The sequence below is a fragment of the Mobula hypostoma genome, chromosome 7, assembly GCF_963921235.1.
Source record: "Mobula hypostoma chromosome 7, sMobHyp1.1, whole genome shotgun sequence".
In the NCBI taxonomy this organism is placed as follows: domain Eukaryota; kingdom Metazoa; phylum Chordata; class Chondrichthyes; order Myliobatiformes; family Myliobatidae; genus Mobula; species Mobula hypostoma.
Window position 1 is genome coordinate 142,180,074 of NC_086103.1, and position 27,260 is coordinate 142,207,333.

General features: G+C 37.8%; 1 protein-coding gene across 3 annotated transcripts; it reads right to left on the minus strand.

Annotated features, from left to right (window-relative positions):
• Window positions 1-9: 9 nt before the first annotated feature.
• ska3 (spindle and kinetochore associated complex subunit 3) lies at window positions 10-26,175 on the minus strand. Of its 3 annotated transcripts, XM_063054182.1 has the most exons (10): window positions 26,114-26,175; window positions 24,018-24,133; window positions 21,968-22,032; window positions 17,252-17,417; window positions 13,574-13,991; window positions 13,036-13,133; window positions 9,982-10,145; window positions 6,629-6,844; window positions 5,332-5,438; window positions 10-4,660 (listed from the first exon to the last, which is right to left on the minus strand). In XM_063054182.1, the coding sequence occupies exons 2-10, from the start codon at window positions 24,115-24,117 to the stop codon at window positions 4,654-4,656; spliced, it is 1,341 nt and encodes a 446-aa protein (XP_062910252.1). In that variant the 5' UTR covers window positions 24,118-24,133; window positions 26,114-26,175; the 3' UTR covers window positions 10-4,653. The 3 variants fall into 3 exon arrangements, with proteins under 3 accessions (XP_062910252.1, XP_062910254.1, XP_062910253.1); XM_063054183.1 differs by lacking the exon at window positions 10-4,660 and having other exon boundaries at window positions 5,328-5,438; XM_063054184.1 differs by lacking the exons at window positions 21,968-22,032; window positions 26,114-26,175.
• Between the last annotated feature and the right edge of the window lie 1,085 nt (window positions 26,176-27,260).

A 27,260-nucleotide genomic window follows, 5' to 3' on the forward strand; every position in this document is an offset into this window, starting at 1 on the left:
TTTACTGAATAGAAATTTAGCAATATTCATGCTTATCATTCAGGCTAAATACTGTGCTTCATTCAAACCTATTTCCCACTGTCTTTTAAGAATCTATGCAGGTAAAGAAAAACTAAATTACTGCAATGTAGGAGATTAAAAAGCAGAGTAGAGTGGGATTGGTGAACAGAGAATTAGAGTGGCAGGATACTGGAAGCTCAGGATTAGCTTTCCAGCTGTTCTGCACTAGGTCACATTTTTGTCCATAGTAGAGGTTACTGTTATTTGGAAATGGTAGTGAGTTGCTGTTTCACTATGTGGATTATTTGAAGGTATTAGAAGCAGGGGATCTGTTTGTAGAGAGGAAAGGGGTGGAATTCTGTTGAAGGTGAAGAAATTATGGAGGTTGAACCAATAGCTGGTGAGCTGGAAGGTGAGAACAGAATAGCGAGAGCAGCTGTGTACAGAAACCAAGGAGGTACAGTTGAGAGCCCTGTCAGTTATCTTTGAAGGAAAACTATAGTTAAGAAAAATGAACAATCACTGTTGTAGAAAGCCTGGGCAGTAGTTATTTGACATGGAGGCTGAAATGGAACTCTTACTGGTTGCTGGGGGTAGGAAAAGTTGGTGTAGTCAAGAAAGGTGCAGTTATTGTAGGTTTATAATGGATGTTGGTAGTTAATTTATTTCCTTAAAATAGACATCAAGGAGGGAGAGTCAGGATAGAAACTGGCAGCAGAAGTGAAGTTCTGTATAAGCACACAAAGTAGCAAAAATCAGTAAACAACCTCATGGGAAAATGTTGAGAAGAGATCTGAATAGGAAATGGAGATCAGTCAATGTATCCAACAGAGACACTGTTAACTTGAATCCGTGAGCTCCCTGGTTACACTCATGACGTGGAGAAATCATTGTTTTAAATATATCCAATGATCTAACCTTCACTACCCTTGTTAGAAAATTCCAGAAATTCACCATGCTAAGTTCCCACTCAGTTTGGTTTTAAATGACTTTCTCCCATATTGAAACTGTGCTCCCTTGGCTATTTTTTAGCTACTCATGGTAGGAACAACTCTTTTCCTAGATACTAGGGCTAGTAAATTTCTTTTGGACCACTTCCATGCTGGTATAACTTAAATAAGGGGATCATGCACAATACTCTCACCAATTATCTTGCACAATTGTAACATGAATTCCTTTTTCTAAACTGTAGCCCTTGTGCCTGCTAAAATTTTGCAATTTGTTCACCAAAGAACACTGAGATCCCTCTGTACTTTATATTACAGTCTTTCTCCATTTATTTAATAATTTGCCTTCTGATTCCTCTTAAGTGCCTGACCTTACATTTTCCTACACTAAGCCACATTTATCAAGTTTTCATGTATTCACTCAACATACCCACATCTCACTGCAGGGTCTAAATATCCTCACTGCAACGTACCTGCCAACATACTATATTATCATTGACAAATTTAGATATAATGCACTCTACAACACCCCCCCCCCCAGTTCAATACAAATATAAAGTAACCAAGGCAACTGATCTGTGGAACTGAGTTACATCCTTCCATCCTGAGAAATACAGGTTTATTCTGACCACTATGCAACAGAGCTTCATTCCATGCTTAAATACTTTTCCCAAAACCACGGCTCTTGGAATATCAGCTTTTAATGTGGCGCATTGTCGAATGCCAGATGAAATGCGGTAGTCTTTGGGGTAACTGCAAGGTCTGTGTCTTTGCTATTGCCTAGCTCACACTTGTGCTTGGTAGTAGATGCGCTTCTTTTTGCCAGGGGGAGGGGGGGTATCGTTGCCATGCTGCCGCTTACGCCCAGGAGGGGGGAGACTTTGGGGTTCTCACATAACTGTTCATTCCTTGGGGCATTTCTGTTTTCTTGGATGTTTTGCGAAGAAAAAGCAGTTGAAGATGTATATTATATACATTTCTCTGACATTAAATTGGACCTTTGAAATCAACTTTACGTCTACAAGATGCCCCTCTATCGACTCTGCTTACTTCTTGAAGAGCTTTAGTTGTCATAAAACTATTTTCTTATCTTGAATCCATTGACTGTCTCTAAATGACTAGCTCCACTTGGTTCTGTACAAACTATTCTTGATGTAGCACAGTAAGTCTAAAACAAAGTAAATAGTCAATTGTGCACACTCCTACCAGGTTTTCATCCATGAAATCTGTGGTGCTAAGTACCTTAAATTATTACAGGCTTTAATGGAAAAGTTTAATCATATAGTATTAGTAAATATCCATAAGTTAGGCAGGAAAAACAGAAAGGTCATTTAGAAATCCTGATCATAAGCATAAATTTTCAAACTTACATCTGTACAAATTTTAAATTCCCATTAAAAAGGCTAAAATTGTGGTAATTCTTTTCACTTTCATTTACACCTGCATAAATAAAATCATGCACTAATGAAAAATACACAGCATACCGCACATCTAGTTCATACTGACCTGCCTAGTGCCATCTCAACCATATTCCTTCAAACCCCTCAACCATGTATTTATTCAAACTTTCTTACATGTTACAACTGAACCTGCGTCTACCACTTTCACCAGCAGCTCATTCCACCCTTAGTGAAGAATGTTCTCCTCAATCACCTTTTTATTTCATCTTTCACCCTAAACCTATGACCTCTAGTTCTTCTCACCTAACCTGAGAGGAAAAACCCTACATGCATCCATTCTATCTATATCCCTAATAATTTTGTACATCTCTAAGATCTATAAGTTGTTGAAGGCAGAGGTGTATATGGATTTTAGTAAGGCATTTGAAGTTCTCCATGGTAGGCTCATTCAGAAAATCAGGAGGCATGAGATCCAGGGAAACTCAGGTGCATGTATTCAGAATTGGCTTGCGTGCAGAAGGCAGAGGGTGGTAGTAGATTCTGCCTGCATGTCAGTTTCCAGCAACTTCAGGAATTTGTTCTGGGACCCCACTGTCTGTGATTTTATAAATGACTTGGATGAGGAAATGGAAGGATGGGTTAATTTGCAGATGACATGGAGGTTGGTGAAGTTCTGGATAGTATGGTAGGTTGTAATGGGACACTGACAGGATGCAGAGCTGAGCTGAGAAGTGGCAGATGGAGTTCAACCTGGAATAGTGTGAAGTGATACATAGTACAGGGTTAACGACAGGATTTTTAACTGTGTGGAGGAACCGAAGAATCTTGGGGTCCATGTCCAAAGATCCCTCAAGTTTGCCAAGATGGTTAAAGTGGTGATGGTCAGGGGACAAGAAGCCACAAAGTACTGTTTCAACTCTTATAAAAACTCTGGTTAGACCATACTTGTAGCATTGTAAACAACAGGAATTCTGCAGATGCTGGGAATTCAAGCAACACACATCAAAGTTGCTGGTGAACACAGTAGGCCAGGCAGCATCTCTAGGAAGAGGTACAGTCGACGTTTCAGGCCGAGACCCTTCATCAGGACTGTTCAGTTTTGATCTGCTCATTATAGGGAACTTTAGAGAGAATGCAGAGGAGATTTAACAAGATGCTGTCTGGATTAGAGCATGTCTTATGAGAAAAGACTTGATAAAGGTTAGAGGTGTACAACAGGCATAGATTGACAGTCAGCACCTTTTACCTTGTTCCCCTAACGTGGCAATGGCTAATATATATTTTAAAGGTGATTTTAGAAATGGGGGGGGCGGGGCGGGGAGAGCAGAGGTGTGTGTGTTTTTAATATATACACAGAGAGTGGTAAGTGCATGGAATGCATGCATTATGGAGACTTAGGCAGGCACATGGCTGAAAGAAAAAGCTTTATGGGAGGGAAGGGTTAGATTGATCTTAGCGTAGGTTAAAAGGTTGGCACAATGTCAAAGGCGCTGTACTGTTCTATGTTCATCTAACTCATTAATATAGATGATAAACAACAAAATGAGAAATGATCCCTGTGGCTCAGCACTCATCACTTTTCAGTCAGAGACAGCCATCCACTCTACCTTTGGGCTCCTCCTCCTCAATGTTGTTTCTAACTGGCTACTTTATCCTGATGGCTAACAATAGAAAATAAAAATGTAAGTACTAGATTAGCAGAAAGGACAATACATGGAAACGAGTTTGACCTGGGGTTTCCTCAGTGATTTCCCCTCCAGCTGTTTCTTGATGGTAGTTCTTCAAATGAAATGTTTGAAATCCTCATGTACCCCAAGTGTATACTTTATTTGCTAATGAAAATAATACATAAACCAATTTTATAAAAAACTAATGTACAAAATTGAGAATTTTACAGAAATTATGATCATGATGACCAGTGTTATAACTTTGTTTGAATTTAAAATCAATTCCATAATCACAAAATCAGTAATTTAGCTTCAAATAATGCATCTTATTCTAGCATATTGAGCTTCAAAAATACATTTCTTCACATACCTAACTGCACTTTAAAGTAATTATTTGATCTACCTTTGCAATATGCCAAGAATATGGAAACTATATGTTTCACTATTAATTGAATTTATTCTACAAGAACTATTTACATGTATCACTTCAGCCTATATGGATCTGTTGTTGCTTCCACACCTGGCTTTCAACAGCACAGTTCCTCTTCCAGAACCACACTTCTGGTCATATTCAGACTTTTCCAACTAATTACATTTATTTTTGAATTTCTTGTGCCAAGACTTCAATGTACAAACAGATCACATTCTAGAAAAATAAACATTATTAGAATATTACTTTTTCCAAATTGCTAAAAGTTTACATGTTTAAACCATTATAAGCACATCGATAGGCCACTGAATAAAATTACTGCATTATAATACAGCAAAATTATTCTTTATACTAAAATTAATAATTTACTCTGTAAAACCCTTTAAAACTTTACTCTGTAACTTGGCCAGCATGCAAATATTTACTGGGCCACTAAGATAAAAGGTATAAGAGAAATAATACCTTAGGACAAATTCCAAGGATGATGATATTGAAGAATCCCTACTTAGTACCTTGAAAGCTCTATAACAAGAGCATGCTGCATTGTATCAGAGGGAAAATGTATTCAAAATGAGGTACAGCTTTGAATCAGGATAATTGCATTACTGAATCAGAATTCCTGACAGATTAATTTAAAAATACAAACGAAATAATTAATGATTCCAACTTAAACAACAGGAATTCTGCAGATGCTGGAAATTCAAGCAACACACATCAAAGTTGCTGGTGAACGCAGCAGGCCAGGCAGCATCTCTAGGAAGAGGTACAGTCGATGTTTCAGGCCGACTGAAGTCCTGACAAAGGGTCTCGTCTTGAAACGTCGACTGTACCTCTTCCTAGAGATGCTCCCTGGCCTGCTGCGTTCACCAGAAATGATTCCAACTTACCTGTTTTCCTTTACAAATTTATTCCTTGGTACAGGAGTCAGTAGATCAAAGGAAGTCAAATTTTCCCTGTTAGATTTGTGTCGATTTGTATCATAAGATGACAGAATCTGGCAGAGATTAAACAATTAGTTTACCATAACAAGCAAATTATGAACTATGATTTTAAAAGCAGTAATATTTAACTTTTATTGTATTTCTTACTTGAATATCAAATTCCAAGGAACAGCTTATGATCATGCTAAAATGAATGGTGGGTATAAAATTTTACAATAAAGGTGTTGTCCATTTTGCCCACCTTACACTTGCTAAGTGTTTTTGAAACTGCTTCTTAAACATAGCTTATATTTATACAATGCCTTGCAGACAATAAAAGAAATCCCAAAATTGTTTCAACAAGTGTTAACTAAATTTAACAATACCATACATTGAGACATTAGGTGAACAAAGCTGAAATAAAATAATGAAGCTCCTGACGAGAGCATTATAGAGAGGAATTGAGAAACAAAGGATTTTCAAACCTTAAGGCCACAACAGCACAGATATTTTTGCTGAATGTAAAGTCAAAGGATGTGCAAGAAACCAGAACTAGAGATTCATAGAAGGTTGTGGGGGGGGTGTGTGATTAAGCTAAATAAAGTAAGGCCACAAATATTTGAAAATGAGGGTTAGAATTTTAAAATTAACATGATCCTGAATTGAATGCAAAAGTGAACACAACTTGACATGCGCTTCAACAGGAACAGAGCTTTTGGGCAACCTGATTTTACAAAATGTGAAAGATGGAGTGTTTTCCAAGTATGTAGTTTCCAAGAATTAAGCTATGAAAAGTCTTAGCTTAATTCCACCCTTCTGCTGCTTCAGTCTTTTACTCTCCCCCCCCCCCACCCCCAGCTTTTACCTCCTAAAATTGTGCTTTTACAACCCATGGTCAAATTGATTAATACTTACTTCTCATTAGGATATTCCATTTTAATTTTTATGACTCTTGTAAAAAGGTTTACTATCATACCAAAAATATAGTTTGAGAATTATTTTGCACTTTTTTTATTCTTAAGTTTTAGTCCTCTAGTTATTGACTTGCTAAAACCAATTATGGCAGAAAACCCATTCATAATTTTTCTTACAATAAGATCATATCAATAAAATCCTTCCTAAAGTAAGATACCCCAAACAAATAGTACACCAACAGTGTCCATTATAAATAGTGTAATTTTAGGAGAGTCTCTTTGGTTGAAATCTTATGCTGCACTTTATTAATTTCTGTTCAATTTTGTAATATAATAAAAGCAAATCCAACCTTTAGAACATCGCTTGGAATTTGTGCGGTCATTTCTGGAACTTTTGGTGTATCAAAAAGAATTTCATAGTTAGTCATTATCGGCGGAGGTGATGGCGATTTGTTGTATCCATTCAGAAAGCCAATGGAGCTCATAGCTGGTAGCTGAGGTTCTTTTAAATCAAGTTCATCTGATGCTTCTTTTTGTACACATGCCTCATTTTTAAGATGTTGCAACTAAATTTAAAAAAATGTAATATGAAATATAATAATCCAGATTAAAGGAAACAAGATTATTTGTACTTAATTCAACTAATATTATCCATTTTTCCTGGTGAGATTGCCTCATGTTATTTTCTTCTCACAGGTACCCAAAAATGCAACATTCATTTTCTCTTTTGGCTAGTTGAAGCAGTGATAATTAGGTTCTTTAATTTCATTTCTCTATAGTTCCATAATCCAATAAGCAGGTATCATGTATGGATTAGTGGTTATTGTTGTTGAGAGGGTTCAAGCAATTTTAGATTTTACCACTTTGGCGCTTCAATGGTAGTGTGCTATTTTCCACTTTGGGATTTTACAAGAACATTGTAATTATTACATTTATTCTTTCCCATAGAACATTAAATATAATTTGGGAACATTAAACACAGGGATGTAAACACAGATGCAATGTACAATGATACAAATTTCAGATTATAATGGTCAGAGATGTACTATAAAAAACTGTCTTGTGGATATTGATGTAAGGGAAGCTTATTTCATAATAACACAGAATTCTGTTAATTGCAAACCTATTGTGTTCCAACTGATCTAGAAGAAAGCTTCACACAAAGGTTTAGTAGTGTCTGTGGTGGGTACTTCCCCTTTGCCAATGTCTTGTGCTAACTGAGCTCCACTTCTAGAGGAATGCATGTGTTTTGAAACTGATGTCACTAATTTCTTTGTTTATCATTAATTTCTTTGTTTTCTAATGACTATGGGCATTCAGTCTTTTGAGGCTATGATAGATATCAGAGAAATCTCAGTCAATACTATTTCTCAACAACAGCATTTCAGAAAGAACACCAAACATCTATTGCCTTGGACTGTCTCATTTCTATATCTCATGTCCTTTTGTCCCTAGTTCCATCAAGATCTGCAGCAGTCACAGAATTCAAAGAGATCACTGCTCTCTTGGAAAGCTGTGCCAGTTAACAAGTCTGTTGACAATATGTGTATAAATTATATCTTAAAAGCAAGAAAAAAAATACACACAGACTCATTAGGTACGGGAGTGGTACGCGGTGTGGTCTTCTGCTGCTGTAGCCCATCCCCATCCACTTCAAGGTTTGAAATGTTTTGGTTTCAGAAGTGCCCTTCTGCACATCACTGTTGCAATGCATGGATATTTGATTTTCTGACTGTCACTTCCTGTCAGCTTGAACCAGTCTGGCTATTCTCTTCCGACCTCTCATTATCAAGGCACTTATCAACCCACTGCCGTTCCATGGATTTTTTTTTTTTTTTTTTTTTTTTTGCAACATACTCTGTAAACTCTAAGAGACAGTTCTGCATGAAAATCTCAGATCAGAAGTTTCTGAGATACTCAACCAGCCCATTAGGCACCGACAACCATTTCACAGTCCAAGTTACTTAGATCACATTTCCTCCCCATACTGATGTTTGATTTGTAGAAGTAATGAAACTCTTAACCATGAGGGTCATAGAACACAAACACGAGGAAATCTGCAGATGCTGGAAATTCAAGCAACACACACAAAATGCTGGTAATCACAGCAGGCCAGGCAGCATCTATAGGAAGAGGTACAGTCGATGTTTCGGGCTGAGACCTTTCGTCAGGACTAACTGAAAGAAGAGATAGTAAGAGATTTGAAAGTGGGAGGGGGAGGGGGAGATCCGAAATGATAGGAGAAGACAGGAGGGGGAGGGATGGAGCTAAGAGCTGGAAAGTTGATTGGCAAAAGGGATATGAGGCTGGAGAAGGGAGAGGATCATGGGACGGGAGGCCTAGGGAGAAAGAAAGTTGGGGGGGGACCCAGAGGATGGGCAAGGAGTTATAGTGAGAGGGACAAAGGGAGAAAAAAGGAAAGAAAAAAATAAATAAATAAGGGATGGGGTTCAAAGGGGAGGTGGGGCATAAATAGAAGTTAGAGAATTCAAAGTTCATGCCATCAGGTTGGAGGCTACCCACATGGAATATAAGGTGGTGTTCTTCCAACCTGAGTGTGGCTTCATCTTGACAGTAGAGGAGGCCGTGGATAGACGTATCAGAATGGGAATGGGACATGGAATTAAAATGTGTGGCCACTGGGGGATCCTGCTTTTTCTGGTGGACAGAGAACGCCTGGCCCATAATCGTTCATAACCCTCCCATCCACCCTCCTATCCAAATTTCTCTTAATTGTTGAAATAAAACCCACATCTACCACTTCTGCTGGTAGTTTTCTCCACACACTCACTACCCTGAGTGAAACAGTTCTGCCTCATGTTTCCCTTAAACATTTCACCTTTCACCCTTAACCTCCACTTCTAGTCTCACCCAACCTCAGTGGAAAAAGCATGCTTGCACTTAGCATGCAGAACTTGTTTGCATGCTTTTATGTATTGAGCTGCTGATACATTATTTGCTGATTAGATATTTATATTAATGAGCAGATGTACCTAATAAAGAGGCCACTGAGTGTGATTGCTGGATAATATATACACAGACACACACACACATTCAATTCATACATATATACACACACATAGTTGTTGGTTGGCATCTATCTTGAAGAACAATGGGTGATGATAATCATTATCACAAGCCCGGGTGGAAGGCACGGAGATCCTGAGATGCAAGGTTGTCAAGATCCCCCTTTCAGCCTCATCAGGGTAGCCCAAAGCTTATGAAGCAAAATGTTTAGCATCAGCTTGGCTGCAGGAGCTGCTGGAAGGATGTTCAATGACGTCCAGCTGCCTTAGGGGTTCCGCTCCGGATTTGCTGTTTGGGTTTACTCCCATAACCTTCGTCTCTCCCGAGAATGCCCTCAAGGCAGTGGGGCTATTTACCCAATGCTGGGGATCTGGTTCATGAGCATTGGGGTGACAGACCTCTTCCCCATCCTCTGTAGTTCAGCCCAAGTCCGAAAGGAGTTTAGTTTCTGTGTGTTGCTGGTGGGGAGGCACCACACGAGGCTTGCTGTTGGAGAGGCTGGGGACTGGCAGGGACAGGTGTACTCATTTGGCTCTCCTTTTCGCGAGACTGCTGGCCAGTGGTGGAAGCTGAAAGTGAGAGCGACTACCACACTAGACGCAGCACTATAACCATTTTATTAATGTGCACACACAAACAATATATATATTTCCGCTTGGCTGAAGATCATACTCACAGTAGATTGCCTTTTCAGCCAGGGCGTTTCAAAGTTTGGTACTACTGGTGAAGAAATTGAACCATTTGATTTCCTATCTTCAACCACTGAAACTTGGTGGTTAGCCTTATTTATTTTCAAACCAGGTGTGCAGAACACAGGAGGCAGAGGAGAATTCAACTTATCTGTTAAAATATGAAAATAGATTGCCAGACAGGACTGATATAGTTAAGTATACAGATGCAGAATTTGAAACTCAGACTGGAGTACTAATTTATGAATGAGCAGAATGAAAGTACTTTGGATTGTGAGCACAGACAAATTTAATAGAAAAAAATAAGAAAATAATAAAAATACTACAGCAGAAAATCATATTTAACAGACCAAAATCTTTAAAAAAAAAATTTGGGTGTACTGCGGGATAATTTAAGCATATTTCTTTGTTCACCTGTATAAACGTTACCAGTGAATTACAAAATCCTTGATAATTACTTATAATAGAGAAGTGGGAAAATGACCTAATGTTAAGTTAAAAATATATGAGAGGATAGTGGTGAATGGGTGGATGGGGGTGAGGCAAGAAAAGGACTGAGACGATGCAAAATCATAGGCTCTCTACAAATAAATTGCCATAACTCAGGAGATAATCAGATTACCATCTGTATTTTAACTTGAATCTATCCTGTTCAGTTCAGATTGCTAGCTGCTAGCTCACAGCAATGACGATAGTTGATAGTTGAAATAGTTGGGGGTGGGGTCAAAGGATCAGTTTTATTTTTAACTGATGTACAACTGTTTTCAGAAACTTTGTCTCCAAAGCTCATCGGCAAATAGTTATGCAGAGAATTCTCTTCATTATTGCATACATGACACTTTTACTGCAATCAATTTCAAACCACATCCCCTAATGAATTCATCAAATCCAGCACATGCTTTAATAAGGATTACAAATTTCAGGCTAAAATGCTACCAAATATCAATGTTTTTCTACATAAAAAGGCTTCTATTTTAATAATGAATGAAGGCCCAGTGACTCAGAAGAGGGCAGGGGATGGGAATGAGAGCACCAGGTCAGAAAACGGAGGAAGGGAGAGAAATGTAGATGTCAGATCCAGAAAAAAACACAGGTAGGAGCAAAGCAATTGATATGATGACATTGATAGTTTGAAGCGTGTGTATTTTAATGCTAGGGGTATTATGGGTAAAGGTGATGAACTTGTGAGCATAAACCAGTACATGGAACAATGATGTTGTGACTTGGTTAAGAGAGGGACAGGAATGGGTGCTCCATGTCTCATGGGGGCACCACAGTAGTGTAGCAGCAAGTGTGACACTATTACAGCTTGGGGCATCAGAGTTCAGAGTTTAATCCTGGTCTCCCTGCAAAATGTGTGGGTTTCTTCTGGGTGCTCCAGTTTCTTCCCACATTCCAAAGACGTACCAATTAGCAGGTAAGTTGGTCATTGTAAATTGTACCGTGATTAGGCTAGGGTTAAATTGGGGATCGGTGGCAGCGTGGCACCAGGGGCCATAAAGGCCTATTCCTCAATGTATCTCTAAATAAGCAAATAAGAGCAAAAGGATAATTAGGGAGTGGATGGGACCACTCAAGGATAAAAGGGGGAACATTTGTTTGGATGGGTAGATGCAGAGAATGTGGGTGAGGTCCTTCATGAGTACCTTACATCAGCATTTACCAAGAAGGATACGTAAAATAGGAAGACCAGTGCTGAGTGTATTGATATACTAGGGCATTTCATCGCAAAGGAGGAAGTAGTGTTGGGTCTCTTAAAGAGCATTAACAGTTTTGATGACCAGAGGGATCTCGGAGTCCAAGTTCATAACTCCCTGGCTTGCCTTTATTAGTCAAGGCATTAAGTTCAAAAGTCAGGAAGTTATGTTGCAGTGTCATTTAACTCTAGTTTGGCTGCATCCAGAGTATTGCATACAGTTCTGGTATCGCCATTATAGGAGGAATATCGAGGCTTTGGAGAGAGTGCAGAAGAGTTTTACCAGGATGTTGCCTGGATTAGGGGGTCATGTGCTATAACGAGAGGTTGGACTACTTTGGGTTGCTTTCTCTGGAGCAGCAGAGGCTGAGGGGAGATCTGGTAGACGTTTATAAGATTATGAGAGGCATGGATAGAGTAGACAGACAGTAACCTTTTCCCTCCAGAGTTGCAATGTCTAATACCAGAAGGAAAGGGGGTAATTTCAAAGCAGGTGTGAAGGGCAAGTTTTTAAAAAATATGAACAGAATGGTGGGTGCCTAGAATGTGCTGCCAGGGGTGGTGGTAGAGGCAGAAACGGTAGGGACTTTTAAGAGACACTTAGATGGGCATATGAATGGGAGGGAAATGAAAGGATATGGACATTGTCTAAGCAGAAGAGATTAGTTTAGCTAGCCATTGATTACTAATTTAATTGGTTTAGCACAGCACTGTGGGCTAAAGGGACTGTTCCTGGGCTGTAATATTCGAAGACCCTTAGTTAAAACAACCATTCAAAGTCTTGAAGTTGGGGACTGACAATACATTAATGTTTTCCTCTTGGCTTTACTATTTTATTCTATTAATCATAATATTAAGTCCAGGGCTGTTGAGCTGAGATGGACTTGGGAATTTATGATCTGTCCCACATGCAATCCTTCACATCTGTCTGTATTACATTTATTTGCATATTCATGCATATTTAAAATTTTGTAGCCCACAAGTGGCCTGCTTCATTCAATTGACAGTCTTAATTTGCACTCAATGACAGATCTGAACTATTTTTATTTTTACTTCTTTCAAATTGTAAGCTGCAATTCATAAACCACTAAGTTAATATATAGCAAGTATATACAACACTGAATTTTACAACTTGAATGTTAGTTCTACAGAAAACAATACGAATATTCTAATATTTTTAAAAATCAATTTCTAACAATGTATTCTCATTTAATCAGAATGTTAATTTGTATTTCCAGCATAAATGTAATCAACAGACCAATTAATAAATTAAATGAGTTTATCAAATAAATTGCTATAATAGGCTTTTGATCTCAAAATTAAAAATGTATTATGTAATACATACCATTCAACACTGATGGGTGTGACATACAATGCACAAAGTCATCCTTCAGTGAAGGTGCTTTCTGTGGTTGATCGTCTGCAGTTGATAGAGGATTACAACTGGAACCATTTTGTTTTGGGATGGGAGAAAATAGTACAAGGAACAAAAAAAAGAGACATGTTAGGAAGAATGGAAACATGACTTTCCTCTCTCTGAATTACAAATGCTGCAAAATAAGTTACATGAAAAACTCAATAGTACTACCCATCACATGATAAAATCAATTCTGCAAAGTTAAGTTGCTATAAATGCTTAGGAAGGAAACTAGATTAAAATCTGTAGAATGTTTTAATGTTCATGCAGAAATCAAAAAATGCAATATAGCTGTTGTTATTACAAAAAGTAAATTCAGAATATGGGCAAAAGTAGAAATCCTTAAGGTATAAAATCAATAATGAAAAATTCCTAAAAATCAGTCATTATCAATTGTTGAAATCACATACATTATTGGAAACTGAATAGTAAAGTATGAACAATTAGAAAAATGTTTAAAATTTACCTGTTGATATTCAGTTGATCACGTTTATTATACAGTGCCAAAGTAAAGTCGTTTACATAGCCTGTATGTTCATCAATTTCAAAATTTTCCATCTTGGGTGTAAGAAGCATATCATCTCCCAGCTGCAATGTACATTTTGGTGTCTTTGGCATAACTGGAACTTGAAATGTGGAAGATTGCATATCGTAATTTCCAGTCATTTTGGGATCTGAAGGCAGAGGACATTCTGGTACCCCCCAAGCACTTTGAAACATTAAATGACCAAGTCCAAAATCTTCAAGCTGAGGGGTACGCGTAGGGTCATTTAGCAAAGGCTTTTCATGCGTTGGAGTAGTAACTTCATCGTTCTGTGATTCAAGATTGGGTTCAGAATTTTCAGCCAATTCAGTTTCAGTTTCTGTAAGTTTCATCTGTGGTTCTTGAAGGGAAAAAAATTGCATTTATTTGGATAAGCAACACATAAACAAAATGCTGGAGGAACTCAGCAGGCCAGGCAGCATATATGGAATAGAGTACAGTCAGCGTTTCAGGCTGAGACCCTTCATGAGGACTTCCTTGTTGTTTATTTTATATATAAATATTATGGATGTGAATGTAGCAAATATAATACCAAGTTTGCAGATGATATGAAAATTGGTGTTGTTGTGGATAGTATGGAAAGTAATCTCAGGCTACTGTATGACACACAAGATAAACATTTGGCAGTGTTGGCAAATGAAATTTAATCCTGACAAGTGGAAAGTGAGGTATTTTGGGAAGTTAAATAGGGGTAGGAGATACAGTAAGTGGTAGGGCACTAAGGAATGTTAAAAGAACAGAAGGACATGGGGGTTCAAGTCCATAGTGTCTTGAAAATGGCAAAAACAGGTAGATGTGTTCGTTAAGATGGCATACGGCATGCTTGCTTAAGTCAGAGTATAGAATACAAAAAGATGGGTCTTATTTTGAAATATTACAGAACACAGGTTAGCTGCTTTTGAGGTAAAGCCTGTAGTCCGGGTTGCCATACTATAGGAAGGATATAGTTGTATAAGAGAGGGTGCAGAGGATATTGCCTGAATTGGAGGATTGAATAAGTTGGGTTTATTTTCCCTGGAGTAGAGGAAGGTGAAGGTCGGCTGACAGAGATACATAAAATAAGCAGCATAGATAGGGTAAATTGTCAGAATCTTTTCCTAACACAGGGTTATCAAAAACAAGAACGCATGGGGTTAAGGTAAGAGGAAGGAGTTTTAAAGGGAAGCTTTGAAGAGCAAGCTTTTTTTTTACAAAGAAAGTGATTGATATTGAAACCCTGTCAGAAGTGGTGCTGGAGTCAGATATAATGACTACATTTAAACAGGCATTTTATTTAATAAGCAAGACATAAAAGGATATGGACCTAATGTGGACAAACTGGATACTGTAGATGGATCTGGTAGGCTGAAATACCCATTTTTGTGCTGTACAATTTTGTGTCCATTTATTTCGTAGTTAAAGGACCATTATGTGAATTTGCTGCAAAGAACAGGTCAGGTGGAAAAATCTTATATTAGGTAAATTGTAGATTGAAAGCAATTCAGCAAACACTCTAAGTAGTTGTACTGACTATATGCAAGATACATAGTCCCTCTATGTTAAAATATGCATTTAGAACTCTACAACTTAAAACAATAAAAAGTTCCAGCGACAATTCCACTACTAAAAGAAAGATGTAATTGGTGCCTGCCAATTGCAGGGAGATCAAATAAAAACATGCAATGAATTCTTTCAAGCATCTTTTATTACTTTAGTTCACACCAAAGGTGTATCATAATAGCCCAACATTTCCTGAAAAATTGTCTCAGGTAATCTTATTATATATTGATTTATCAGAGATGGGTACTGCCAGTTAAGTCAGCAAATATTGCCCATTCTTGCCAAAGGGTGATTGTATGGAAAGGTCTACACTAATTGCTGCAGTCCATGCAGTAAAAGCATTCTCACAGTGGTACTAGGTAGAGAATGCAACATTATGTTCTATTGGACAAGTAGTTCAAAGAATTATAGCGTGCAACCAAACTTCCAGACTTTGCAAAGAAATGCGTTGTAAGAAACTCATCTGTGCTCAATGCTATTACTTTTGTAAATATTTGTATTTATAAATTTAATATTAGTTTAAATTAATGATTATTCTCCACTATTGCACACAGTGAATGAGATAAGGTTCTAAGATGGAGTTCCATAATTTTATCCTAGCAACAATATAGAAACATGCTTTTCCAAGACAGGAACAGTTCAGTTTAAAAGGGAAACTATGAGGTGGTGCCACTTCTAATTGCAGGCTGCCTTTCTTCTCTTTGAAGAAAGCTATTGTTGACGTAGCTATTGCTACTTTGGGAGGTTCATAGCATCCCCCTTTTTTTAAACAGAAAAGATAAAGAAAAAAGGTAAGAAATTAAACTTATACATCAACATTGCTTCTGTCCTCATTAACACAACTGCCACTTTGAATTATCTGTTCTTAGATTGGGAAATACTGGTAATGGGATGAAGCATTCAGTAGTTTTTAATCATTATTATTTTCCCAATTCCCAAAGACTATTGTGATTAACTAGTTGGAATTGTAGAGAATTATATATAGGTGCAAATTGTGATGATGAATACAAAACTCACAAGCAAAATTAGTTTAAGTAAGGAAAATGGAGCTGTTCATAAAAACTGAAATTAAATTTGTAACAGAATTTTAAGTTGCTACAGATTTTCATATTTTGTTCAAAAATCCGTTACAGGGATGAGTGTTGTGTTCCTAGTAAAGAATCCTATCATAATATTCTATAGTGCAAAGTTATGTCATCAGTGCATACATTAAGAAATGAGTGTTCAGAAATCAAACAACCTTTTCAGCCCATCCCATTCATAATTTCTATGACAGCAAATTTTACTAATTTGATAAAGGAGACACCAAAAAGGCACTGAGCCTCATGTAGGCATATACAAAAATCTAGTGAAATCAGTTATGCAATTCTTTGGATTTTTAATTGCTATAATTGGTGGTGAACTTCCGGCTTTGAAAAAATATTATACTGAATGTCCTGGCACCCCTTTCATATATTGCATCACCTGATGAACATTTCTTTTTTTTCTAGCAAAGGGAGGGGGGAGAGGGAGAGGGAGAGGGAGAGAGGGGGAGAGAGGGGGAGAGAGAGGGAGAGAGGGGGAGAGAGGGGGAGAGAGAGGGAGAGAGAGGGAGAGAGAGGGAGACAGACAGACACTGACTGACTGACTGACTGAGTGGCCCGCCACTCCTCATTTTTTCGCAGTAGTTTCCCTTTATTTTACGAGGTTGAGTTGCGATCTTGACACTCAACCCGGCATGGATGGAAAGCGTACTCAGGAGCGGACCCGACTGGTTTCGAACCCGGGAACCTCCACTCCCGGGTCCGGTGCCGATGTCATTGCGCCACCCACCAACCCGACCTGATGAACATTTCTAGTATTGTGTTTTTATTTTAAATTTGCAGTATCTGCCAATTAAAATTTTCCAGAATAGTAATAGCAGATCACTGCTTGCAATAATTATTTTGTAGCCCTATTTTTTTAAACTTCTGTATATTACTAATTAATTTTAGTAGAATATTTCAACAAGATTCTAAAATTTATCAAAGCACAATGAAATTGCAACTGAGAGTTATATTCTGTTCTCATCTATTCACATACCTTCATCATTTTTATGCAAGGGCTCATACCCATAATTTTGAAAGTGTTCTTCGATTTCCTCAAGGTCTGCAGTATTCTTCTGGTGCAGTGTCTGGAAAGCTCTAATTAATGCACTATTATCTCTGTTTTCTGTTTCAAGAGTTTCTAATTTTTTGTGAAGATCTGCCTTTAAAGAGGAAACAAAAAATATTCAAAAATATTGACAAGTATGAATTCCATTTAACCTGGGTGTCTGCAAAACGAGATAAGACGATTCAAACTTGTAGTCTATAACAATCAGATGAGTTTTATCACTTCCCTTAGATAGTTTTAATATAAAGATAGTTTTTTTTTGGAGTAGTTCAATATTTTGCCTAGTGATTTAACAAATTTGTCAGTATGATTTGGAGTCTACTATTAATTTTTATTTCCACAATAAAGTAGCACCAAACAGGCAACTTCTCTGCAACGTACTTTTGAAATATTCTTATACAAGATCATTCAAACCTTCCATTTGGATGCACTGTTCTATTAGAGATAATCAAAGAACAAAGGATAAGATTTGCTGATTTAGGGCTGTATAGCAAGAACGGCTATACTTCAAAACCGAATTACAGAATCAGCACATCACATTCTTCCTACCACGTTGTGTTGTGTGGTATTACAACGCCATTAAATAGCTCTTATATTAGGAGGCAATGGACCATGAACAGCAGCAGCAATGTATACTACCATAAACTCACGGCACTACCATCAAGCCAGGGTGTCAACACTAGTTGAATCAGAAATGTTGAAGGACAATTGATGGCTTTGTGGACAAGTTTGTAGATGATGCAATGATAGGTGGAGGGTCAGGTAGTGTTATGGAAACAGGTAGTCTACTAAATTACCTGAACAGATTAGGAGAACAGGCAATGAACTGGCAGAAGGAATATATTGTAGTAAAGTGTATGGTCATGCACTTTAGTACAAGGAATAAAGGCAGAGACTATTTTCTAAATGGGAAACGATTTCAGAAATCAGGAGTGCAAAGGGATTTGGGAGGATGTAATGCTGAGACTCTATAAGACATTGGTCAGACCACACTTGGAATATCGTGAGCAGCTTTGGGCTCCATATCTAGGGAAGGGTGAGCTGGCACTGGAGAAGGTCCAAAGGAGGTTTTTAAGAATAAGTCCGGGATTAAAGGGCTAATGTACGAGGAGTGTTTGATGGCTCTAGGCCACTACTTACTGGAGTTTCGAAGAACAAGGGAGGATGTCATTGAAACCTAACGAATACTGAAAGGCTTAGATAGAGTGGACATGAAGAGGAGGTTTCTAATAGTGGAAGACTCTAGCAACAGGAGGCACAGACTCAGAATACAAGGACGACCCTCTAGAAAAGAGATGAGGAAGAATTTCTCTAGCCCGCGGGTAGTAAATCTGGGGAATTCATTGCCACAGATCGCTGTGGAGGCCAAGTCATTGAGTATATTTAAAGCAGAAATTGACAAGTTCTTGATTAATAAAGACGCCAAATGTTACAGGCAGGAGGCTGGAGAATAGGGTTGAGAGGGAAAATAAATAAGCCCTGATCGAATGGCTGAGCAGACTCAATAGACCAAATGCCCTAATTCTGCTCCTATGTCTTATGACAGAGCCATACCTGAAACACTAAAAAAAATATAGTACCAATCCAGTGAAACTGTAACATGTGCATAATTAATATAGAAGATATGGAGTTAAGTGGTGACACAATCCTGCCACTTCTACCGATGACAGAGATGGATAATAAAAAAAGTTAATGAAAATCAGCAGCTCCATGAATATCTCCATTCAATGATTTAAAAAAAAATTAGCAATATAGCGCGGAACAGGCCATTTGAGCCACGCTACCCCAACAACCCCTTGACAAACCCAATTAACCTAATCAGAATTAAAATCAGGTTTATTATCACTGGCATGTGTTGTGAAATTTGTTAACTTAGCAGCAGCAGCACAATGCAATCCATGATGATATAGAAACAAAACAAAAAGAGGTAGGGTTCCTAGGTTCCATGTCCATTTAGGAATCATATGGCAGAAGGGAAGAGGCTGTTCTTGAATGAATGAATGTGTGCCTTTTGGCTTCTGTATCTCCTTCCTAATGGTAACAATGAGAAGAGGGCATGTCATAGGAGTTTGAGGAGACTTAGTTTGTCACCTAAAACACTCGAAAAATTCTAACAATGTACCGTGGAGAACATTCTGTTAGGCTGCATCACTATCTGGTTTTGGGGGGGTTCCTGCACAGGACTGAAAGAAGCTACAGAAGTTGTAAAATTAGTTAGCTCCATCATGGATACTAGCCTCCATAGTATCCAAGACATCTTCAAGGAGTGAAGCCTCGGAAAGCTGATGTCCTTATTAAGGACCCCCATCACCCAGGACATGCACTGTCTTGCCTTCTTTATAACTGCATTGATACGTTGGGACCAAGTTAGGTCCTCAGATGCTGACACCCAGGAACTTGAAACTGCTCACTCTCTCCATTTCTGATCCCTCTATGAGGATTGGTTTGTGTTCCCTCCTTTTACCCTTCCAAAAGTCCACAATCAGCTCTTTTGTCTTACTGACACTGAGTACAAAGTTGTTGCTGCAACACCACTCCACTAGCTGGTATATCTGGTACTCCCTCTCATCTCCATCTGAGCTTCTACCAACAATGGTTGTATCATCAGCAAATCTCAGGACAATTTACAATTAACCTACCTATCAAAGGATAAGCCCTGAATATAAACAGCAAAGACAAAACTGAAGTATTCACAATCACATTTAGCCAAAAGTGGATAACCTATCTTAGAGTTCTCTGGGAACCACCAAAGTCATTAGAGCCATACTTCAATGACTAAGAGCACTGGATATAGCCTGGGGTGTAGGACCAGATAATATCCTAAGTACTGAGATTACATGAAAGAAGATCAAATTGAAATAGATCTTAATCAATGCATGTTCAGCAGCAAAATAATTCCTTGTCAAATTTGCATGTTTACAAATTGGTGGCAAGGAAACTTTGCTGTGAGCAAATACATTGTTCCACATCACCTGAGTAATGCAAATATATGCTGAAGACAAAGAATTTTGTTTCTACTTTGATAAAATTAGCATCTATTGTGTTGACTCAGATATAGGAAGTCTCCAAATTTTGCCGTGTTTCATGAAGCTGTTCTATACAGTGACAATATTATCCACCCAACATGGAAAATTTTCTAGCTATGTGTTCCTCAAAGGAAACAGGGTAAATCTAATCCAGTTAACTACCACCCAGCATTTTCTTAACTCTCAGTGAAGTGATGAAAAGTTTCAATAGCACTTATTCTTCAATAACCTGATCACCTATGCTCAGTTTGGGGTTTGCCTGGGCTGTCCACCTTCAGGTGAACCAAAGGGCTCATTTCTAGTGATGTGATGAGAATGATATCAAGACAGCATTTGACCAAGTGTAGAATCAAGAAGTCCTGATAAAACAAATTAATTTTTATCAAAGGATGAACATTATGATGTTTGCAGTAATACCACACTTAAAAAGAAAATGCCTGTGGTTATCTAACCCAGGATACCACTTTAGAAGCTCGTCACAGTAGTAGCCTTACACCAAACCATTTTTAACCGCTTCAACAATGACTTTGTTTTCATCATTAGATCAGATGTGGGGATATTTGTTGATGATTCCATTGAACACTCCACAGCAAATGAAGGTATCCATCCCTGCCTGCAACAATACCTAGTCAACATTCAAGAAGGGCTGTTAAGTATTAAGATACAGCCCTTAAAAAAAACTGGGCAATGACCACCTTCATCAGTAGATCCAACCACCTATTCATTACATTCAATGACATTACTATCACTAAATCCCCCTTCCATCAACATCTTTGACCTGTAACTCATTTGCTGATATTCCAAAATCTTTCCACATTTACAAGGCATAAGTCAAGAGTGTGGCTGGGTGAATGAACTATGTGTATTGTTGAAGTTGCAATACCATCCAGGATAAAGCAGCTCACTTCACTGATAGCCCTTTCACCTGTACTATCCACAAAATGCACTTGAAGATTAATCAACCAAGGAGACTAAACGTTTCAAATGCACAGGAATAGCATCACCTCCAAGTCCCAAAGAATACATCGTCATTTCTTCTTCACTGTTAGGTCTAAACCCTGGAACACACTCCCCAACAGAAGTCCAGCATTTAGATTTATACTTAATGAAGGATCATTATAAAGACAGTGCACTACAACATCCTACAAGAGCACTTAGGATAAACAACAGTCATGTCCATATCACAAGAAATGTGCAAATAAACAAAACCTCAAATGTAAATAGAGACAAAAAAAAATCCATGTTAATATGTAAGTAAACCAACTAATAGCCACATTGAGTTATGTTGTACTTCTCAAAGTGAAAGGTGTATGTTAGTTTACTCACATCAGTTTAAAAGGTTTTCTGACACTGCTACATATTTGAAAGCTTGACCTTCATCTGCAAATTTCAAGAATTACAGTTGCTGACAACAGACTCAAATAGTTATCAGTAATTAAGATACCAATCTTTAAAATATTTACTTTCTGGCTGGCCAAAGTAAAGGGTTAGGGGAAATTGCAATTATAAACTACTTAATATGCAACAAATGAACTTCATGCAAAATAGTTAGAATTAGAAGTAAAACTTCCAAACTAGTAAATCTACCATTTGATTGTATGTATAACTTAATAGTTACCTTAATATTTCTAACTTCTGAATGTAATTCATGAAGCATCTTTATGCGAGCAGCTTCTTCATGGTCTTCATGTGATAGAAATAAAATGTTAGGTTTTGGCTCCTTCATTGTGTCATAAAGCATGGAAGCAGGCCCAACCTATCCATGCTGAACAAAGTTTCTTCCTGAACCAGTCTCATTTGCCTGCATTAGGTCCATATCCAGAAACCCTTCCCATCCATGAACCTGACTAGATGTTTTTTTTAAATGTTGTAATTGTATCCACCTCTCCCATTTCCTCAACAGACCCTTTCATATACCCTCTACCCACTGTATGAAAAACCTGCCCCACAGGTCATTCTCCTCTCACGTTAAACTTATGCCCTCTAGTTTTGCACTCCGCTATCCTGTGACAATCTATTTCCTCTCTCTTGCTCTTTATGTATTGCTATCATAATCTGTATTTTAATAGCAGAACTCTCCTATCACCATTACTTTATAGATTTTGTACATTTTCACAATTTCTTTGAGGCTTTTCTCTTTAATATCCTTTCTACTAGAAACCATAGAGTAATGCACCAAATTGGACCAATATGATAAATATCTCTCTGCAGAGCAAACAAAGAGAAAATATATAATTGCAGATTAATTAGAATATAAAATGACAAAGTATGGCTAAAACATTCATAGCAAATGATAAGATAGCCAGAAGTATAAAAATTAGTAATTTTAATATATATTTAAAGAGCAAAATGAGCATTGGTCTTATATAAAGTCAAGTAAATAAATAATGGAAAATAAGGAGATGGTATTATGCATCAGTCTTCAGTACAGAAGACAGAACATCCCAGAAATAGCTGTGAATCAGAACTGGGAAGGAAGAAGGAACTCAGAGAAATTGACCACCAAGGAAGTGGTAAGAAAATTGTTGGATATATAGACAGTCAAGTATCCATATCCTGATAGACATTATTTTAGTGTAAATAAAAACTGATATAGATTTAAATTGTCCAAGATTCCATGGTTTCCAAGATGATTATTTTAAATTGCTTTTAGTATCTCTCAATCTGTCACTTTATTCTAAAAGGGACCCAGAAAACAAGCAGTTATAGCAGCTTGGAAATTTTTTAAATAATCAGGTAATGTCGATAGTATTCTATAAAAGAGAAGTCAAATTTATTTTAATTCTTTCAAGGAGTAACTAGTGCTGTAGTTGAGGGACGAAAATGTCGATGCATGGTTCTTAGATTTGCTGAAAGCACTTGATAAGGTGGCACATCAAACAAATTAATGAAAAATAAGAACTCTTACTCTATGAAGTAATAATCTAGCATGGTTTGAAGATTGGCTGGCTATCAGAAAAGAGGGTTGTGTGCTCCTAACCTGTCACAATTGATAAAAATAATTTAATGAAGGCACTGGTTAGTAAATTTATTGTTAACACAAAGGTAGGAAAGTATGTTGTGAAGAGGAAAGAGGATTATACATAGGTTAAGTTAGTAGCTAATGATCTGGCAAATGGAGTATAATCTTGGAAATGCAAAATTGTTCAATTTGGAGGAAAAATAAAAAAATAGCTTGACATCAAAATGGTGAGAGCTCTACATTGCAGAGATTATGAGTGGATTGTGCAGTATTTGTAAAAGGCTAGTGTGTAGGTACGACATGTAATTTAAAAAAAAACTGAACAGTATCACTTTTTGCTAGGGAAATTGGAGAGGTTAAACTTCCATTACAGTGAATCTTTCCAAACTAGAGACAAACAATAAAAAATGCCAGGAGGGAGGGAGAGAGGTGCTTGCTATATTGTGCTCCTAATTCATGTGTACGTAACATTACTGAACAGATGATACATCATAATATAAAGATTTGAATTTATGTCTCATTTGCATTAAACTAAATGAGCATTGTTGGGGGGGGGAATTCTATGTAAAATATTTCTGGTTTTAATTGGAAATTTCAAAATAATTTATTAAGGCATTTATAACCTAGTCACAGACTCCAGGGCTGTTATGTCTTTTCAGCAGAACAGACAAAATCATCTTTGCAAAGTATTAATTAACTTGCTTACCATAATCATTATTCAAAGCATTGTCCAAATATTTTGCCTCTTTCTCCAAATTTACTGCAAGCGTTTTCAACTTAGTGAAGAAATTAGCTGTTACATCCATCTCTGTTGGAAACAAACTAGAATAAAAATTAAAAACAATTTTGATAACAGAAGCTCATGGATTCTTGTGATCACACTGCCTTCTTAACTTAGGACAGTGGTCCCCAACCACCGGGCCGCAAAGCATGTGCTACCAGGCCGTGAGGAAACGATATGATTTGGTGATATGAAACGATATGAGTCAGCTGCACCTTTCCTCATTCCCTGTCACGCACTGTTCAACTTGAAATAACCTACCAAATCATACTAACACATAAAACCTAAAATAACACTAACATATAGTAAAAGCAGGAATGATATGATAAATACACAGCCTATATAAAATAGAGATAATGTATGTAAAGTAGAAATAATGTATGTACAGTTTAGTTTCACTTAACAGAATCGGGAAGATTAAGCAAAAACCGATTTGTAGAAAAAAAAAATCAGCAAGTACACGCATACGCACACAGGTGCCTGCGCAAGGCTTCATGGTCATGGTAGTTTTTCTCGGGGTAAGCACAAGTGTCCCATATCCGACTGCTACTTTTGTCCCTTATTTGGGAGTGACAAAGTTGGCAACCCTACTTGAATACCGACACCTCCCTCCGGTCGGCTGGTCCGCAAGAATATTGTCAATATTAAACCAGTCCGCGGTGCAAAAAAGGTTGGGGACCCCTGACTTAGGAAACCCAGCCACCAGAAGTTTTTTGTTTGTCTCTAAAGGACTGAAATAAAATTTTAATATAATACGAATTAAGTACCAAATATAAAAAGTTTCAATTAAGCCTGTCAGAGTACTGTTTCAGGATCATGCATGGTTATTCCTTGATCCTTTTTGTTAATACAACCTTGCCGGAGGCAAGCACTTGCATGGTCCAACTAAAATGTAATTCAGAACTTACAAATTCCTCACAACCATGGAAACCATTACCATACTTTACTTATTACAGTTAAAATTCTTTAGTCCTAGCAATGTCTTAAACCTCCTCTGCATGTTTTTTACTGCAATCACAATATGCCTGTAATATGAAGAAAGCTGCATTCAGAACTCAGGCATAAGTACCCAACATTTTATTCAGTTCCACTGAGACTCCCTTGCTCTTATGTTCTGTATGTTGACAAATAAAGAACATTATTCAATATACCTTTAAGAATTTCATCTACAATTATAGTTACTTTCAGAAATTGGAACATACTTCTCTAGATCCTCCTGTTCTTTTCCAATCACTATGCTGGTTCAGGTCCAGTGCCTGTGATCACCACCAGTAAATAGATTCCACATTTATGTCAGATGGATGCTTAAGAGGTCTGAATGATAACTCGTCAGCACAGCCGAATGGCTTTCACAGGAGACAATATTGGGTAAAGCTCTGTCTCATATTAACATTATTATGGATCAACATTTTAAAAATCATTGATTTTCGCTGCATGTGGAATTGAGTAATATAGGGATTTGGTTTCCCTAATTTGTCAGTCTGGGACCTCTGTTAAAATGTCAAAATACTCGCAATTCCTTTCAAAAAGGATAGTCACAGATAACAGGATTTTGTCCATTACGAATTCTTTACTATGTTTGCACTATCCAACAACCCATGTTTTCCATAAAACACAAAATTAAATAAAATGAGTCAACTGCGAACATTCACAAGCAAGTCACCCAAATGATTGACAGCTATAAAAAAGCCGACGACGGTGAACAAACGTTGCTTTGTCCCTGCTCTTAAGCTCCATTTCCCAAATCGTCACAAGGTTGATCGCAACTTCTGTGCACTCTATTTTTCTTTCCGTGAGAGTGTTAGAGAAAACTCTGGCTGATTCCTTTATTTTTTAAGAGTGAGCCCGATGACCAAAAGCCGAAAGACCAGTGGTTTCCCTTCCTGAGCCTTCGTCAGCGGATACAGTTCAATCCGTGACGGCCGATTTTAACCGCACATAAACCACAAAAAGCGATTAAAAATATCTACTATACTCCTGTAAACAATTACTTTGACAACTCAGAAGGTGATGATTTTTACCAGTTTAACGGTCGCCCTCACAACACCACATCCGTGTCCAAACACACCAGCCGGAAGCTGCGCCCGGAGGTGCCGCTTGAATTTCGCGCGCGCCGACCTCCGCGCATGCGTCTTCCGCTCAACGGCCCTGCGCCTGGCCTGGCCTCTCAAGGCACCTACAGTGCATCCAGGCGGATAAGCGAAGATCTGCAACTACCGGTATTTTGCAAGGCAGTTTCTGCATTTTTATTACAACTGCTGGATTTGAAATTATAGAACATGAACAGAAACCGGTTTCTCGGCACATAATGATGTCCCGAACTAATTAAATGTCCAACTGAATGAATTGCTTCTGCTATCCTTTTTCTCTACCCCCCCACCTTTTTATTCTAACATCTCCCCTCTTTCTTTGCAGTCCCGAGGAAGAGTCTTCGCCCCAAATGTCAGCTGTTTATTTATTTCTATAGATGCTACCTGACCTCCAGAGTCCCTCCAGGATTGAGCGTGGGCTGCTTTGGATTTCCAGCATCGGAAGAATCCCTCACGTTTATTATCACACAGTGCCTGTTCTGCACTGGTGTGTTTTATTTCCTATTCGTTTTTCATATTAGGCATTACTGGTAAAGCTATCATTTATGTCCCAAGTGTATTTGCCTTTGAGAGGGTGCTGGTGAGCCTCTTGAACTTTGTGGCTCTCCCAGTTTTGCAAGGGAATTCCAAACCATGACAGTTCACTAATAGGGGAATGTTCAAGAACCCAAAATTGAAGGGAAGCCAAAATGGTGAAGTTTAAAAGCTAAAGGAAATTATCAATGGAAAATTATAGTGGAGGAATTTGAAATTAGCAATGGTAGTACAACTTGGGTCATGGGCAACTGCAAATTTAAAGTAGAACAAAAGAAGTCATCCATAAGAGAATTCTGAATAGTTAAATCTGTATCTAACAAAGAAAATTAGCTGGAAAACAACTAACCCTCATGACAAATGGGAAATTATCTTCGATTCAGACCAAGATAATCCCAAACTCAGATGTAATGTACAGATGACACTTTGTGTAAGAGGGCAACCTCCAAGTTCTCCTCAACTTGTTCACTGTAGCATAAAAGGAAATGTTTTACACATCTACAAAACAAACGTTCTCTAACAACATGCACCACCTTCTCCCAAT